Source organism: Acomys russatus, chromosome 6 (assembly GCF_903995435.1).
Source record: "Acomys russatus chromosome 6, mAcoRus1.1, whole genome shotgun sequence".
In the NCBI taxonomy this organism is placed as follows: Eukaryota; Metazoa; Chordata; class Mammalia; order Rodentia; family Muridae; genus Acomys; species Acomys russatus.
This window is the reverse complement of record NC_067142.1, coordinates 34,260,618-34,278,484: the sequence shown is the minus strand read 5'-3', so window position 1 is coordinate 34,278,484 and position 17,867 is coordinate 34,260,618. Positions and strand designations below refer to the sequence as shown.

Below are 17,867 nucleotides of genomic sequence, written 5' to 3'. Positions count from 1 at the left end.
TAGGGTAGCAGGTTCCAAAATGAAAAAATGACAGAGACAGTTTACTGCCTGACCAGTTTCCTTTGTGGCTTAGGCTGTAGCAAGACCTTAGACTCTTGATCTTCTAAGATTATAGGTGCCTCTGTCACCATGCCCAGCTCCTACCTTATTTTGATACCAAATTCTCTTTGACTCTTTAGGCAGAGTTCTAGTTGGGAACTTTAGACAATTTTAATTATCAACAAGAAGTAGTTCTATGTGGACAAATTACTATGAAAATTTTCATTATTTGAAAATGTTTGTTTATTGAGGCAGGGTTTCTTGGTGTATTCCAGGCTGGCCTTGAACTCACAGAGATCCACCTGCCTCTGTCTTCTGAGTGCTGAGATTAAAGGTGTGTGCAACCACTGCTCAACTAAGTTTTTGTTTTATTAAAAGTTCAGGATATCATATAGTCTAGGCTGGCCTGGAACATGCTATGCAGCAAAGGATGACCTTGAACTCCTTATACTTCTGCCTGAACCCCCCAAGGCCTGAGAGGACAAGTCAGCTTCCATTTTTTCATTCCTCCTCCTTGTTTGCTGTTTTTGTTTTTTGGAGGGGAGATTTGAGGTGGTCTCACTATGTAGTCCAGGACGACTTTGAACTCAGTATATAGTCCAGGCTGCTCTAGAATGCCTGGCAATCATATATTAGTCTTTTGGGTGCTGAGATTACAGGTGTGAGCCGCCTAGTCTGGCCTAGTTATTCTAGTAGAAAAAGGGATGGGCAAGTGTTCATATGTTTGGAAATAATAAAAAAATTTTTTTTTAGAATGATCTAGTCACTCACATTTGTTATGAAAATTTTCCAACTAGTTATGAATCTTTCTGGACCTGGAATAAATGTCATATTGAAACTAATTTATGTAAAGCTGTATGTGCATACATGCTTTTCTCCATGTGGATTCACAACTAAAACGTGTTAATAAAACTAGATGTAAAACTAGGGCATGAATTCTAGTCCTTCTGGTACTTTATGTTTAGTCCTATCTTCTAATTACTGCTGCTGTTTTACTCTTCAAGTGTTAAGTGACAGAGAACTAAGCTTAGCGGTCGCAACAGTAATAAACTACTACTCCCAAAATGCCTAGAGAAAGAGGTTGCCGCTGGTCGGGGAGACTGTAGTAGCAAAGGTGCTCGACCCAGCAGTGGAGAAAGGTGCAGCTTGTCCTTGACTGGTTTCTAATGCATCCAGGGATCTGTAGTTCCCACAGGGCCACAGCGTGCCCTCAGGGCAGGTCTCTTACTTCAAGTCCCGTGATGACACGGGGCTTGGGCAGCGCCTGCGTGCTGAAGTTAAAGGAGCGTGTGGGCGGTGCCAGTAGCGGGAGGAGTAAAGATGGAGGCGCGGGGGCCTCCGCCTTCATTTCCCAGCTGAAGCCCTCCGAGGGAGGCGGCGGCGGCCACCCAAGGCTACCAGCAGTCTGGTGGTGATAGTTTTGGCAGCAGCTGCGGAGCCTCGAGCCATGGCGGAGCTGGAACACCTGGGAGGGAAGCGGGCTGAGTCGGCGCGAGCGCGGCGGGCTGAGCAGCTGCGGCGCTGGCGGGGCTCACTGACAGAACAGGAGCCCGCGGAGCGACAGGGCGCGGGGCGGCAGCTGCAGACAAGACGCGGGAGCCCCAGGGTCCGCTTCGAGGATGGTGCGGTCTTTCTGGCTGCTTGCTCCAGCGGGGACACGGACGAGGTGAAAAAGCTTCTGGCAAGAGGTGCGGACATCAACACGGTCAACGTGGACGGCTTGACAGCCTTGCACCAGGTAGGACTTCTCTTTCGGTCCTGTGGGTCTTTTACCTGCAAGCCCGTCACCCTGCGAGCTGTCTAACCAAGACTATTATCAGTGTCACCGCAGAGCTCTGTTGCAAAGACCATGCCACTTCAGTTATCTCACATTCTTGGCCGCCTCCTTTCACTCATTAAGTCTTTTCCTGACCCCCAAGGTTAGGGTCTTTTACTGGAAGCACTAGTGTCACCTGGGTGACTGGTCAGTGTTTGTATTTCCCTCCACCTACTTTGGTTGTCATGGTGACTGATGATTTGGTCCTTGGTGTTTTCTCTATAGATTAATCGTCTTTACTTCTGTCTTGTGCCTCTACGTCATGCCACTCATGGATACACTTAGTGTTATTAGTCTGATACCTTTTCAGAAAATTCAACTTTCGATTTGTGTGGCCTAGTTATCAAAATGTCTTAGGTCAGTTAAAGAAAAGTCCCCGTAGTGGATTAAGACCAACAGCTCTTTTGAAATGACACTTGTTTTGCTGATGTGTGATTTGTGCCTTCTCCAGGCCACCCTTAGAACACCCTTGACCTCATTGTTATGGGTGCCTTATTTTCCCTGCAGCAGTGCTACTTATGTCAGGGACAGACTTGTTTCTGTCTGGTACTTATGGAATAGACTTTGAATTTTATTTCTTAATCTATCTGTAGAAATGATAATATTTGAAGAAAATGACCATATATATGGATTTCAGGTAATCTGCTTGATAATAACACCTTGATTTCTTTCACTTACGCAACAATATTCTCTGTATACTGTCATAACTCCACCTTCTCTCCTCAATTGAAGTAAATCAGTTATTTTGGTGAGCTGAGAGCTGAGCACACACTCTTCCTTCCTTCATCCTTTCTTCCTCCTCTGTTTCCTTCTCCTCTTTTTTCTCTTCCTCCTCCTCACAGAAGCTCATATAGTTCAGGCTGACTTAGAATTCTCCACGTAACTGAGGATGGCCTTAGAGTTCTGATCCTTCTCTGTGCCCAGTGCTGGGACTGCCCCATCTCGGCCGTGCTGAGGATCCAGCCCAGGGCTTTGTGCGTGCCAGTCAAGAGCTCCACTGACGGAGCAACACCACCAGTCCTCTTTATTTTTCTTTTGCTCTATGTGCAAAGTGAATGTGTTCACAGAAGAATCCACTTTTACCCAGACATGGTGGCCCACATCTTTAGTCCCAGTACTTAGGAGACAGAGGCAGGCTGATATCTGAATTTGAAGCCAGCCTCATCTACAGAGTGAATTCCAGGACAGCCAGGGTTACACACACACACACACACACACACACACACACACACACACACACACACATCTACTTTTAAATAATAATTCAAGTTTATGTTAAGTCTCTTCTTTAAATATGTTTAGCTGACAGCTTAAAATTGTTCTTATTGCTCTCTTCATGTGGAAGAAAACTCTTCTCTCAGCCTATTACATTTATATATAGCAACCAGTATTTATATAGTACTTTGCTGTTTAAAAATGACTTCACGTGTGTTCGCTTATGTAAATCTTGGTAGAGTTCTTCTGCAGTGGGTATGGTTAATAATAATGTGACTCACATGTCACAGAGGAGAAGATTGAAACTACAAAAAGTTGTGTGTGAGAGAAGCTAGGAAGGAGGGAACTTATCCCTGCGTATTGATTTTTCAGATTTGAATCACAAAGCCCTATACTCCACTGAGTAATGTGGTAATGTGTAAAATGTGGTAGAAACTAAGAGAACTACATTCAACTTCTAAAAAGACTTAAATTAAGTTTTTTAACGTTTTGGAAGGGTGAAATCCACATACATGTAAGGGGCAGAGCTCAGCCAGTGTCTTCTTCAATCATTCTCCACTTTAATAATAATAATGTTGTTGTTGTTGTTGTTGTTGTTGTTATTATTATTATTATTATTACTTAGTTGAACTCAGTAACCTTGCTATTTTTAGTTTGATTAGTGTGTGTTTGTGTGTATGTATGTTGGTACATCTGTGCATGTGTCGTCATGTATATGTGGAGTTGAAAAGGACAACTTAAAGGGAGTCAGTTTTTTCCTTCCGTTGTGAGTCTGGAGCTGGAACTCAGTTGGCAGGCTTGCTCAGCAAGCATGTTTTCCAGCTGAGCCTTGTTTCTTTTACAAGTGAGTCTGCAAGCTAAGTTTAGTCCTCCCCATACATTTTAGTGTTACTCTGAGAAGTCACTCATGCCAGAGCTGCCCCTTTCAGTCCGGTCTCTCTCACTCCTGCGAGAGCCTCAGCCCTCTGTCTTTCTGACTTTATCAGGAGACTGCCGCGGCCGCGCCTCTCTTCACTCACACCCTCGATTGTGAAGTGCGCTGTCTCTCAGTTGCTGCACTCTTTATATTCAGGAACCTCTGGAAGTAGGAGAGGCAGGGATGCTAGCTGCAGAATGTTTCTTTCTCATCTGCAAACGTAATAGAAAATTTCTTTCACTTTTATAGGCCTGGCAGTCGAATTAAATATGCGTACTCAAGTTCTAGACAAATTCAGTTAAAGATTAACTTCTCAAAGATTTGATGTCAAGTTAAACAACTTTCTGTTTTGTATGTTTTCCCTCTTTGAGAAAGGGTCTCACACCCTTTCTTAATTTAGGCTAGCACCAAAGTCACCACGTAGCCCAAGCTGGCTTTGAGATCATGGCAGTACTGCTGTGTGAGTTCCCCAAGCTGAGTTTATAGAGGTGAGCTACTTCATCTTGCCTGCTCTGATGGAGAACCATCACTTTGAACCAAAACAAGGACCCTTCAATTGGCCTAAGAACTCCTAGCAGCCAGTTGGCAGAGTTACAGCGTGCCTCTCCATGATCTGAAGGGCTCTTAAGGTACAGGAAAGTTTTCCAGCCGTAGGACTGGAGCTACTAGTCACCAAGCAACCCACGTTACCACCATGTCACTGTTCAAGTGAATGAAGATTGGTTAGAGTCATCAGTTATAGTCACATGACAAGCATTATCTGGACAGTTGCTTCTTTTTCCTTGGCCACGGCCATTTGAACAGCTGTTGATTATCATCTTGGTGTGCTAGAAAAAGTTCCTATATGATGTTTGGGTCAGATTTTCTCTTTTTACAAGATCACAGTAGATAATTTGTATTATAGGTCATAATACCTTGGTACTATTTTTGACATAGAGACCTTTTCTGGTACCTCTGCTGAGATCGCAGGGACTCAAATCAAAGATAACAAATCCTAGGAGACTGTTCATAATACTTAAAATAGGCTGTAGCTAGCTCAAAGGCTAGACCAACTTTGACAAACGTTTGGAAACTGAGATAGATTAGCCAGATCTGCATATTTTTTCTTAATTAAATTTTTGCTTTGTTTTTCAAGATAGGGTTTCTCTGTGTAGCCCTGGCTATTTTGGAACTCACTCTGTAGACCAGGCTGGCCTTGAACCCAGAGATCTGCCTGCCTCTGTGTCCCAGGTGCTGATATTAAAAGTGTGAGCCACCACTGCACTGCTTAGCTAAAGCATTTTTTAAAAAGATTTATTTTTGGAGCCAGGTGCAGTGGTGCATGCCTGTAATTCCAGCACTCATGGAGGCAGAGGCGGGTGGATCTCTGTGAGTTCAAGGCCAGCCTGGTCTACAAAGTGAGTCCAGGACAGCCAAGGCTACACAGAGAAACCCTGTCTTGAAAACAAAACAAACAAACAAAAAACACATAACAAAAACCAAAACAAAACAAAAAAGTTTACTTTGGGGGTCTGCAGAGATGGCTCAGCAGTTAAGAGCACTGGCTGCTTTTCTAGAGGATTCAGGTTTGATTCCCAGCATTCACATCGTAGCACAAAACTGGCTATGATTTCTGTTCCAGGGGGTCTGCCCTCCTTCTCTGGCTTCTGTGTACCAGACATGTGTGTGATGCACAGACATACATGCAGAAAAATACTTATCCATATAAAGTAAAATATTAAAAATTAAAGTTATTTTTATATTTATCTTTTATGTTTCACCCTGTTGTACATCTGTACATCACACATATGCAATTCCCACTGAGGTCAGAAGAGGGCATCAGGTCCCCTGGATCTGGAGTTACTGATGTACACCACACATGTGCAATTCCCATAGACATCAGAAGAGGGCATCAGATCCCCTGGAACTGGAGTAACTGATGGTTATAAGATGTTTGATGTGGGTACTAGGAACTAAACTTAGATCCTTTGGAAGAGCAGCAAGTGCTTTTAACCACTGAGCCGTCTCTCCAGCCCTAAATTTTATTTTTTAAATCAGCATACAAAGTATTAGGTATGATGTTCTTTTTGATTTTAAAAAAAATTCATAATGGCGTTTTACAACAAAGCATGTTTCGGTTAATTCTCCATTCCCACGCTCTCTCTGCCCTCCTCCCCTCCTCAGACCCCTCTTGAACTCCTCCTCTTCTGATTTCACATCACAGTTGTCGTTTTGAACATCTCCCCTTCCTTGGCACCTCTTTTCGCCCTCTCTTGTACTCCTTTCCAGGGGTTTTGAGCCTTTACCCTTGTTCATGCCCATATGTACATGAGAGAGAACATGTGGTGGCTTCCTTTTTGAGTTTGGTTCACTTTATTTAATACAGTTTCCAGCTCATTCCATTTTTCCTATAAAGTTTTCTTTATAGCTGAGTAAAATTCCATTGTATATTGTCTTAGTCTCTGTTCTATTGCTGTGAAGAAACACCAAGACCAAAGCAACTTATTGATGAGAGCATTTAATTTGGGGGCTTGCTTATAGTTCCTGACCCTCATGTCAGGGAATGTGGTGACAGGCAGGCCGGCGTGGCACTGGAGCAGTAGTGAGAGCTCACGTCCTCATCTACAGGCAGGAGGTGGAGTTGGGGGTGGGGAGGGAGGAGGACAGAAAGAAGGATGGAGGGAAAGAGAGACAGAGACAGACAGATGAGCCTGTCCTGGGCTTTTTGAAGCCTCAAAGCACCCCCAGTGACACACCTTCTCCAACAAGGCCACACCTCCTAATCCTTCCTACATAGTTCCACCAACTAGGGAGTAAACATTCAAATAGATGAGCCCATAAGGGCTGTCTTCATTCAAACCATTCTACAGTTATCACATTTAAACCTTCTTTATTACTGTGTGTGTGTGTGTGTGTGTGTGTGTGTGTGTGTGTAGTTGCGTGTCACAGTACTCATGTAGTAGTTAGAGGACATGTTTTGGGAGTTGGTTCTTTTCCTTCCAGCACGTAGGACCTGGGGATTGAACTCAGGTCATTAGTCTTGGTGGCAGAGACCTTACCTAACCTGCTGAGCTGTCTAGCAGGCACGTTACTATATTTCATTATCTGTTCACCTATTGTTGGGCATCTAGGCTGGTTCCATTTCCTTGCTATTGTGAATGGGGTAGCAGTAAACATGGCTATCCAAGTATCTCTGTAGTAGGATAAAGGAGACTGAATGTATTTTGTTGAATAAATTAAAATTTGGTATGCTGCAGTCAGTGTCTTAGAGGCCTCCGTGAAGAAGGCGCTAATCTGAGGCTGTGATCCTTGGAAGCCCTTGTTTCGGCACAAAGGCTCCTCCATTTTATTTATATATACTCAACAAGAAATGTATGTGTTCCTAATCCAGCTTCTTTACTTGCTGAGGGTAAATCCCACCTGTCTTGGTGTCCTCACAGTTATGGACTTGTGTGGTTTAGGTTCATGTAGAGGTTTGTAGCCATCCATATTCCAGACTCAAATTCAGCTCGTGTGGCCTCTGTCATCTTTTTTGAGCCAGGTGTCACTATGTAGCCCATGACACCTCAAACATGGAATCCTCTTGCCTCTGCCTCCTGTGTGCTGGCGCTTCAAGCCTGGCTACCCCTGTCATTGGAGAACTGCTCCAGGTGACCATGTGACTTTAGAAAAGTTACAGTCACATATTTCTCTGAAAGAGAAGGGAAGAGTGGGGTAGCTGAGGGGAGGGGGTAGGGCAGTATGTGGTCCAGTGGGTGAGGGAAGAAGACGGACATGAATGGCTGTTCAGGTGCTAATCTATATGTAAAAGTAAGGCTTGTCTCTTAGCCGCTCATCTCTCATTCCAGTTCATGATGTGTTTCTCTCACAGTCTGTTCTGTGAAGTGACGTACTTACGCCTTACCCCAAGTATTGACTTAATTGCTTAGTGTCTGACGCATGACGCATGGCAGTATGGGATTTGGAAAATCCTGTTGGCTCCTTCAGGGCTGTGTTTGTAGAACCATCATCGTCCGTATCATTTCAATAGCACACCCTGTCACACTGTTTAATATGATGCATCAGGCTATGTTGGGCACCTGGCCCCTTGCCCTGTGTTAGTCCCAAGTTTCCATGCCTGAATACATCCCAGTAAGATTTGAACACTGCATTTTTTTTCCTTCTGTTTTGCAGTGCACATGCAATTCACTCTTAATTGTACTCATTCCCTGGCCAGATATCTTTGTTCTTTTTATTCATATCCTCTCCCCTCCCACCATCCTCCTCCTTTCTCTCCCTTTCGCTCTTTCTCTTCTCCCCTCTCCCTCGTTGCCCCCCTGGTGTGTGTGTGTGTGTGTGTGTGTGTGTGTGTGTGTGTGTACATACACTTGGAGGTCAGGGGACAGCTTCTGGGAGTTGTTTCTCTCCCTCTACCATATTCTTTCCAGGGAGTGATCAGGTAGCAAATGCCATTACTAGTTGAGCTATCTGGCCAGCCATTTTTAAATATTTTTAAAAGTGTGTGTGTGTGTGTGTGTGTGTGAGAGAGAGAGAGAGAGAGAAAGAGAGACAGACAGACAGACAGATAGAGAGAGACAGAGAGAAACAGAGAGAGACAGAGAGAAACATTTTGGTTATTTCCAAGTTGCTATCAACATTTGCAGAGTTTCACTGTGTGATAGCCTAGGCTGACCTTGAACTTGTCTTCCTAACTCAGTCTCTTGAGTTCTAGGATTATAGGTGTGTTCCACCTTGTCTGGCCCAAGACAGATTTTATGGTTTTTTGTTTTTGTTTTCTTTTTGTTTGTTTGGTTTGGTTTTTTGAGACAGGGTTTCTCTGTGTAGCCCTGGCTGTCCTAGACTTTGTAGACCAGGCTGGCCTCAAACACACAGTGATCCACCTGCCTCTGCCTCTGCCTCCCGAGTGCTGGGATTAAAGGCGTCCGCCACCACTGCCTGGCTCAGATTTTATAGTTTGTAGCATTCACCTTTTGATTGAGAATTCTGTGAGTTCTGATACAGGTGTATAATTTCACCATAATGAAGGTAAAGAACGCTGTCACCACCGTCACAGTTCATCTTCCCTCTCTAGAGCAATCATGGACCACAAGGGTCTTGAGATACAAACCAACAGATGCAAGTCTTGCTTGAAGCATGATTCTAATACACTGTTTGTTTTGTTCTGTTCTGTTTTGAGACAAGGCTCCTCAGTAGGTCTGCCTGCTTCTACCTCCAGAATGCTGGGACTAAAGGTGTGCTCTACCACCGCCTAGCTAATTCTACTAAACTTTCTTTAAAAATCAGAGAACAGAGAAACTTAAACACTACTGAGCGTTTTTTATGGCTTTAAGGAGACTCTTTTAAGGTGCCCACACTCATTCCTCTTTGTCCTATGTTAAACTCTCTTTCAAAAGAGGGGGGGGGGAGAGAGAGGGAGAGAGAGAGAGAGAGAGAGAGAGAGAGAGAGAGAAAATTTGATATTTGCATAAACTATTGAAATTGTGATTGCTTTTACATAAATGTCTATTTCTTAGAGATACTTGTAATTTGCTAATTGAAATACTTGCAAATGGGATGATATGTTGTCTGTAATCGAATATAAAATATCTATCTTGAGGTAGGGTTGAGGGACTGACACAGGAAACAAGATTAGTCATGAATTAATCATTTGAGATTCATTAGACCATTCTATTTTTGTATTTTAAGTATCCCTGCCCCCCCCCAAGCCTTGATGAATGTGATATCCAAAAGTAAAGTTTCTCTGATGCATTTTTTTTTCCTTAAACAAGGTTTCTCTGTGTAGCCCTGGTTGTCCTGGAACACTCTCTGTAGACGAGGCTGGCCTCAAACTCACAGAGCCGTTTGTTTCTGCCTCCTGAGTGGTGGGATTAAAGGCATGTGCCACCATGCCCAGCAGTCTCTGCTGTATTTTTATACCTGTTTTTGTTCATGCTCTCCTCTCCAGGCCAGGCTTTGCAAGTGCTCTACCACCAAACTGTGTTCAGTCTGTTCTGTTGGGACTGAAGAGATGGCTCAGCCTTGAGAGCACTGGCTATTCTCCCAGAGCACCTTAGGTTAAGAGTCCCAGCATCCACATGGAGGCTCACAACCAAGTCTGTAACTCAAGTTCCAGGGGGTTCAACACCCTCTTCTGGCCACCAGCCTTGCATGTACTGTATAGATATTCATGCAAACAAAACACTCATCAAATAAAAATAAATAAATATGAAAAAAAAAAAAAAAAAGATTTCTTGGCCTCACGACAGCCAGTAGTCCATGGTCCATTGTGAAAGAAACTTGAAAGTCTTAAAACAACCACTTCCCCAGTTTGGAGAACAGATATGCAGGGTACTTTGGCTTCGTGAAAGATTTTCTGCACAGGCACTGCCTCACAAAGGAGAAGGCGGGAGGCATCCAGGCCAAGTGTGGACAGATGATGGGCTTGTCTCAGGAAACGGAGCTGACATTTGGACATTTGGCGCATTCATATGGAGATTGGGTTGGCTGGCTTCTTGCTCTCTTTGAGGTTAAGGAAAAAACTGCTTTCCTAACGGAATAAATTTCACAGTGAGATGTTTGGTTTATGAGCTATGCTGTACTTTCATGCAGTCATTTCATGTGACACAATTTACGGGTTTTTGTTTTTGTTTTTGTTTTTCCTTTTTAAAAATGTTGCCTTCTTGGCAACCTTTAAGATTAAAAAAAAAGGGGGGTGGTGGCATAAGTATGAGATGGGGCTTTAATATGCTCAGACAGATTGACTGACTGTGTTTGGGTCCTGTGGACAAAGCTTCAGTTTCACGAATTGTTTCATATCAGTTTTCTTCCCCACACTGAGACCGCTACCCTCGACAGTAAGTAACATGAAAAGTGAAGGTGGAAGAATGGCTCATTATAACTCACCCCGGGTGATGGACAGCGGCTGTGGGGAACAGCCAAGCCGTAGACCCGCTAGTGAGGTTCAGCTCACCTGCCAGAGAGTTCCTGTAGCCTCATCAGTGTGTGTTAAGGCAGTAGCTGGGGAGTGTGAGTGCCCAGCAGATATTGAAACAGACCAGAATTACAAGCACAGCCGCTTTCAAGTAAGAATGGAGACTTTCCTGCTTCAGCCCTGTCTGTGCTGCTGTCATTCCGTGTCAGGATCATCAAGGCTCAAGGGTTTTGTTCTTGAGACTGGTTTTTCTGTATTGCACTGACTGGAATTCCTGGCCTCAGGAGATCTGCCCACCTCAGCTTCCTGAGTGACCTGGGCAGTGGGCACACATCCCTGCCGCTGGCTGAAGGCTTTTAAATAGGGAAAACTGGGACATACATGATGAATTTCATCTTTCTGTACAGTCTGTAAATTATTATAGTAAGGGTTCCTTTTTGTAATATTTTCCTGTATTGCCTCTATAATGTGCTCCTGTATTTAAATTATTAAAAGTCTGTTCTTTTCTTTCCTTTTTGAGACAGGATCTTACTATGTAGAGGTCTTACTGCTTCTGCCTCCTGAGTGCTGGGATTCCAAGTGTGCACCATCATCGCTGTGGCACACGCCTGGAACCCCAGCACTCCGGAAGAAGGCAGAGGCAGGTGGATCTCTGTGAGCTCAAGGCTAGCTTGGTCTACAAAGCAAGTCCAGGACAGCCAAGGAGACATAGAGAAAAACCCTATCTCAAAAAACCAAAAGCCAAACCAAAACCAAAAAGGTATGCACCATCATGCCCAGCCAATCTCTTTCTTCTCTGAAACAAGGGTTTGTTATTGGCTCAGGCTGGCCTTGAACTCTTGGTCCTCCTGCTTAGACCTGTATTGGAATTCTGCTGTACCAGCTCTGAATGGTCTTTGATTCTTCCCAACCCTCCATGTATGGAGATTGAATTTAGGCCTCTTGCATGTTAGAACACTCTATCACTGTGCTATATCCATTGCCCCCTTTTATTTTCTTTCTCTGAGACAGGGTATCACTGTGTAGCCCTGTGTGTCCTAGAACTCACTTTGTAGACCAGGCTGGCCTCAAATTCAGAGATGCCCCTGCCCCTGTTTTCTGAGTGCTGGGATTAAAAGCATGTGTCACCACACGTGGCTCCTTTTTAATTTTTGGCTTTTTTACTTTTTACATTTTGAGGCAGGATCCTGCTAAGTTGCCCAGGCTTGTCTTGAAATCACTCTGTAGCTGCCTATGCAGGGCTAGAACTTCCAAACTTCCAATCTTACTCTCTTGGCTTCCCATGTACCTGAGGTTACAGGTCTGCACCACCAAACCAGGCCTAAATGATGATTAATTAAATTATTTCACATAATTAAAAAATATGTTTATGGGTGTTTCTTCTAAACGTATACGTCTGCACACCATGGGTGTCTGGTGCCTTTGGAGGCCAGATGAGGGTGATGGATCCTATGAAGCTAGAATTACAGACAGTTAAGAAGCACCATGTGAGTGATGCTGGGAAGTGAACCCAGGTCTTCTGGAAGAGCAGTCAGTGTGCTTAACTGCTGAGCCAACTCTTCAGACTAGAAATGCTTTTTACAAAACAAGTATCAGGGCTGGTGAGATGGCTCAGCAGGTAAAGGTGTGACTCAGCTTTGGATGGAAAGAACAAACTCTCACAAATTGTCCTCTGACTTCTTCATGTGTACTTTTATCTGCACCTTCCCATACAAATATAAATAAAGACAGAACAAGATACAATTCAGATTTCTGGGCTATTGTTTTTGTTGATGTTCTGAATAAACTTTCCTTTACTATGGTTTCTAATCAGCAGTTTGTAATTATATTAGTAAAGGTCTTTCTTTCTTTCTTTCTTTTTTTTTTTTTAGTAAAGGTGTTTCTAATAATTAGTTGGCTGATGGCCCGTGTCTGTAAACGCCAGCTCTTGAGGAGGATGAGAGAGGAAGTTCGGCCTGAACTATGCTGGCAGTCAGTTTGTCAGGGCTTTGTTTGCTTTTGCTTTAGCAAGCTCTCCCTGTGCAGCCCTGGCTGGCCTGAAACTCGCCAAATAGACCAGGCTGGCCTTGAACTAGAGTCAGTCGTTTTGCCTCGGACTTCTGCATACTGCAGGCATTCCATGCCTGAGTCACCGTGTTGGTTAAACCTTGGGTTTTCCATTTAGATGTTAGCATCCATTAGCTGTGGTATCTTTTAAAACTTTTCTCTAAAGTTTTAAATTCTGATACTGATCATGAGAGTGAATATCTTTTCACACCTATGCTTTGTGTATACATATCTATGAGTATGTGTACATGTGTGTGCACATGTACACATGTGTACAAAAGAGGTTGTTGGCACCTGCTGTACGTGACAATCTCTCTGCCAAACACCTGCCCTCTTGGCAAATTCAGCTGTGGGTGTCTTACGAAAGGTCATCCCAGCTGGGCTTGTTGCCTGTTAGGCCCCTCACAGAAGGGCAGCGAGGCTTCACTAGCCCCTCACCTGAGCATCCAGCTGCTTCACACCACCTGCCTCAAGCAGCTCTGCCCTGATTGCACACGGCCTCTGGGAGGGGCTGGAGTATATAGGCCGGGAAGGGTCGGGGTGTGTTTCCTTCTCATCTGCAGGCCTCTGGGACAGCCATCATTCCTGTTGGGTAAAGACTTTCTGGTGTTGCCTCTTCAGGAAGAAGCCCCCTCACTCCCGTAAGTAACTCCTCACCCATGCTCTGTAAGGAGGCCTAATGAACTCATTGTTCTGCAGCGTGAACTCTGGTGGAATCAAGCCTCAGTTTGTCGTTGGCCTTTAGGAGGAGGGGTAGACCTTGGTTATGTCTCTCCCCCAAGGACGGAGTTTTAGGATCACCCCCCCCAGAGCTGGACTTAAAGGCGTTCATGGGACACCTGGCTTTGCTCTTACCCACTGAGCCATCACTCCAGACCATTCCTATGCTTTTGATGTCCTTTAAGAAAGAACCCAAGTGCTAGAAAGTTGGCTCAGTGCTTAAGAGCACTGGCTGCTCTTGCAGAAAACCTCAGTAAGACTTCCATCACCTATATGGCAGTCCATAACCATCTGTAACTCTGGCTCCAGAGGATCTGATATCCTCTTCTGACCGTTCCAGGCACCAGACACACATGGGGTGTAAGGAGGAGCCAAATTGAAGCCATTTTGAATAAAACTTTCTATTTAAATAGGGGCCAAGTAAGGTTTACGTTCCCAAGACCTCCCTGAGTAACGACATCCTGCTTGGTAGAGAGAGAAAAGTATGGGGTAACTGACATCCTGGTTGGCAAACTGAGACATGAATACTACGCACGTAGCCTCGCCACACTTGAATAAACCAACCAATGACAACAGGATAATTGTACCACAAAGACATGTTCCTAAAGAAGTCCCCTATTCCTAAATCCCGATTGGTGAGAAAATATAACTTGGCACAGGTGTTTGTGGTTTTTAAGCTTAAAAGCTCTAAATTCTGGCTCAGTTCATCTCCTGAGTCTGTTCTGGGCCCTGATTAATCAGTAGAGGCTCCATTATAGTAAATTTTTGTCATCTGCATTGACCTTGTGTTTGAGTTGTGTTAGATTTAAGTGGACCCCATAACAGGGGTATACATACATACATGGAGGCAAAGCACCCAAACATGTTAAATAATAAATATAAGAGGTAATCCAAGGTCTTGAAGATGTACAGTTGTGGTACCTCATCCCCAAGTTGCATAGTTTTAGAGCCTTCAGGTCTTCAAGTTGGTTTTTATGTACAGTATAAGGTAGGGAACCAATATCACTTTTGGGGGGTATGTAACTATAAATCTTTTCCAATATTGTTTGTTAAAACAAAACAAAACTAGTTCCTCCAAAAAGCAAGAAGAGTGCATTTCTATTTTTTTTTAACAAAAAAAAAAAAAAAAAAAAAAAAAAAAAAGAAAGAAAGAAAGAAAGAAAAGAAAACTCTAGTTTTGCTTTTTTTGTTTGTTTTGAGACTGAGTCTCATATTGTAGTCCAAGTTAGCCTATAAATTGTTTTGAGATTGGGTCTCAAGGAATTACTGTACGTCCCAGACTGGTTGAATTTTTGGCACTCTTCCTGTCTCAGTCTCCAAGTGATGGGATTATACTGGCAATAAATAAACAAACAAAAAAAACTTGCATTATTTATTTGTTTTGAGATTAGGTCTCATGTTATAGCCCAGATTGGTCTGGAATTCACCAGGAGAATAATTATTTGGAAGCTGAATTTATATTACCATTCTTGTAATTTCTTTTGCCTCAAAATATTTGTTGGTTTTCTCTCCTTAATAATTGTTTTTGTTTTTAATTTGGCTGTGTTTTTTGTTTTGTTTTTTTTTTTTATTTTTGAGACAGGGTCTTGCCATGTAATTTTAGCTAGCCTGGATCTTGCCTCATAGACCCTGCTGCTGGCCTTAAACTAACAGGGATGCACTTGCCTTTGCTTCCCAAGTACTGGGATGAAAGGTGTGTCTGTGCTGCCGCTCTTGTTTTAGATTTTATTGGTTAAATGTTGGTTAGCTGGAACATACTGGGAATTATATGTCTGATAGCACATTCCTATGCTTTTAAAGACCAAGAGAACTTAGACAGAGAGCATAAGCTAGGTAAAAATGTTGGTAAAACATTGAAGAATTTTGATCCTTGGCTTTCCTTGTGGAGAGCATATTAGTATAAGGTCTGCAGCTGTGAGGAATAACAGCCTCTGACGTTGAAAGCTCTTGCTTGCTTAAGCCAGTTTACTGTGTGTCACAGGTGTCACAACTTTGGAATCAGATACATGCAAACTGGAAATATAAATTGAATAGATTGCTAGAAATGTGAGAATGGTAATAAGGAGAAAACTAACGATGGTATACCTTAGGGCGTGGTGCATAAATGAGGCCTTATATAGAGAAATAATACAGTCCTTTGACAATTAAGAATAATTGACATTTATCACTTTTTTGATATAAAGTTATGCTTGAAGTTGTTGATTTGTAGCAAAAAAAAAAGTTCAGAAAGGGTCATTAAAGTTACAATAGGATAATGGACAACACCAGAGCACATTGTATATGATACACACACTGAGACTCACATTTTTAAAAATACTCTTAAGGCATTTATTTATTAATTTGTTCTCTGCCAGAATTTCACATTAGCTTACAGTTCAATTCAGTCTTTACATTTCTCTGAGGCTGTCACCTCAGAGTTTTATAAACCCCCTTCTCCATCAGTCAGTGTGACCAGCATCCACATGAAGAGCCCCATGTTGGCCTCCCTGTTCCCCTGGTGAACCAACTAGATGTTAATACTGCTCTGCTACAAGGCAACAGCTCCTAACTCAAACGCATCTGAAAAGGTGAGACTTCTGCAAAGTGCACTTTGAAGAAGAGGCACTTTTCCCTTATGAGAAGAAACCAGTGAATCCTCTAAGAATAATAAAAGGTAGTATTTAACAGTGAAACACATGATTTGGAGTGGAGACTTCAGATGTTGCTCTGCTGATCCAGGCTTCTTAATGCTCTTCTTGTTCCTCCTGTGGGCCCTCTTCATCAGGTATCACAAGCCTTGATCTGTGGCATAAAGAATATCTACAGTTGCCTGCAGTACAGGCTCATTCCCACCCCCCCTTCTCCTGGCTAATCAGTTCAGTGTTCCGTAGCTTTCCGCAGCAGACATCTTTCTCCTTCTCCCCATCTTCAGTAGTGAGCTTCAGTGCTTTGACCTGCTGTGTCAACTCGCTGCTTCAGCATCTCCATTGCCACACCAGGACTCTTCTGCACCGTCCCTGGGCCGGCCTTAGGAGCGGCAGTGGGTCTCTGTGTTGCAATGGGTCTCTGTGGAGCTGTAGTGCCAGAGCTGGGAGGTTTCTTCGGTTTACTCAGAGCTGGAGTGATAAGAGAAGGAGCCACTGCAGTTTCTTGACCTTGTCTGGCAGCTACAGGATCATACTCTTTTCCATCATAATTGGCATCAAAAAACTTCTTGAACCATTGAACAAATTCAAAATTGTCCTGAAATTTTCCTTTTACTAATTTATCCAGAGGACTAATTTTGTCAACACCCATCCTCCTGAAACCTGCTTATAGTATTTTGAAGTTCTGGATATATTCATGTTCTAGCTTAGCTTGAAATTTCACTTCCTTCAAGGCGATGGGGCCAGGGAAGAGCATATCCATAAACTGACAGTATGCAGCCCCTGAACACAACTGTTCTATCTTTGTCACATTCATCTGCAGAGATTCATTGATCCAAGCCAGCATGTCATGTTGTTAGGTTGTCACTGGTGATGGACGTTGAGTACACACTGACTGCCATCTTTGGCTCTGAGGGGACCCGTGTCTGCTCTCCGTGCACCTGGCTCCAGTTTCGTCTTCGCCTCGTTCAAACCCGAGACTCACATTTGAATGCTGAGAAATTGTTGGTCAAATAGAGCCAAAGGGTTTCTTAAGTGCATAGCACCATATCTTAGGTGTCAATGGAATTTTTAAAAAGCAAGCATTTTCTTCCTTTAGGAAATATAGCAAGACAAAATTACATGGAAAAAGAGATCAGGTGACCAAGTAGGATAACAGTGGGGTCCTGAGTAAATGGATACATTAATGTGCCTGTTCTCAAGAGCTAGCGTTTATTTTCAGTTAACTCCAGTTCCTGGGAGATTGGTCATCTTAAAAGGTGTTTATCGGGTAAGTGTGCTGAACATTTTGGAGCAGTGAAGGAATGTGTAAAGGGTTTTAAAGGATTTGTTTGATAAGATTGTGTCAGGTGCATTGATTTGAAGGAAGAGACACAAGATGCATGATTGGAGGGCTGGCGTGTAACTCAGTGCACTGTGGAGCAGGCACTGACAACTAGATCTAGTCCCCAGCACAAAGTCAAATAAAATGGCTGGAAGCCATGGTTAGGGATGAGGAGACAGTCCTCTCTCGTGCAGCTCTCATTCTACACGCTAGTGTGAGCACAAATAGGAAGGCAAGCAAGGGAGCAGGAAAAGGGGAAGAGTAAAGCTTAGTTTTAA

The 17,867-nt window shown here is 43.4% G+C and overlaps 1 protein-coding gene and 1 pseudogene across 2 annotated transcripts in view; one reads left to right on the top strand and one right to left on the bottom strand.

Annotated features, from left to right (window-relative positions):
• The first annotated feature begins 1,328 nt into the window (after nt 1-1,328).
• Nucleotides 1,329-17,867, top strand: part of Ppp1r12b (protein phosphatase 1 regulatory subunit 12B) — a 202,791-nt gene continuing 186,252 nt past the window's right edge. For both annotated transcript variants that reach the window (XM_051147459.1, XM_051147458.1), the window contains exon 1: nt 1,329-1,777. In XM_051147459.1, the coding sequence (XP_051003416.1) occupies nt 1,487-1,777 (291 nt within the window). In that variant the 5' untranslated portion in view covers nt 1,329-1,486. The remainder of the gene's footprint in view (nt 1,778-17,867) is intronic.
• Nucleotides 16,064-17,167, bottom strand: LOC127190444 (microtubule-associated protein RP/EB family member 1-like; annotated as a pseudogene).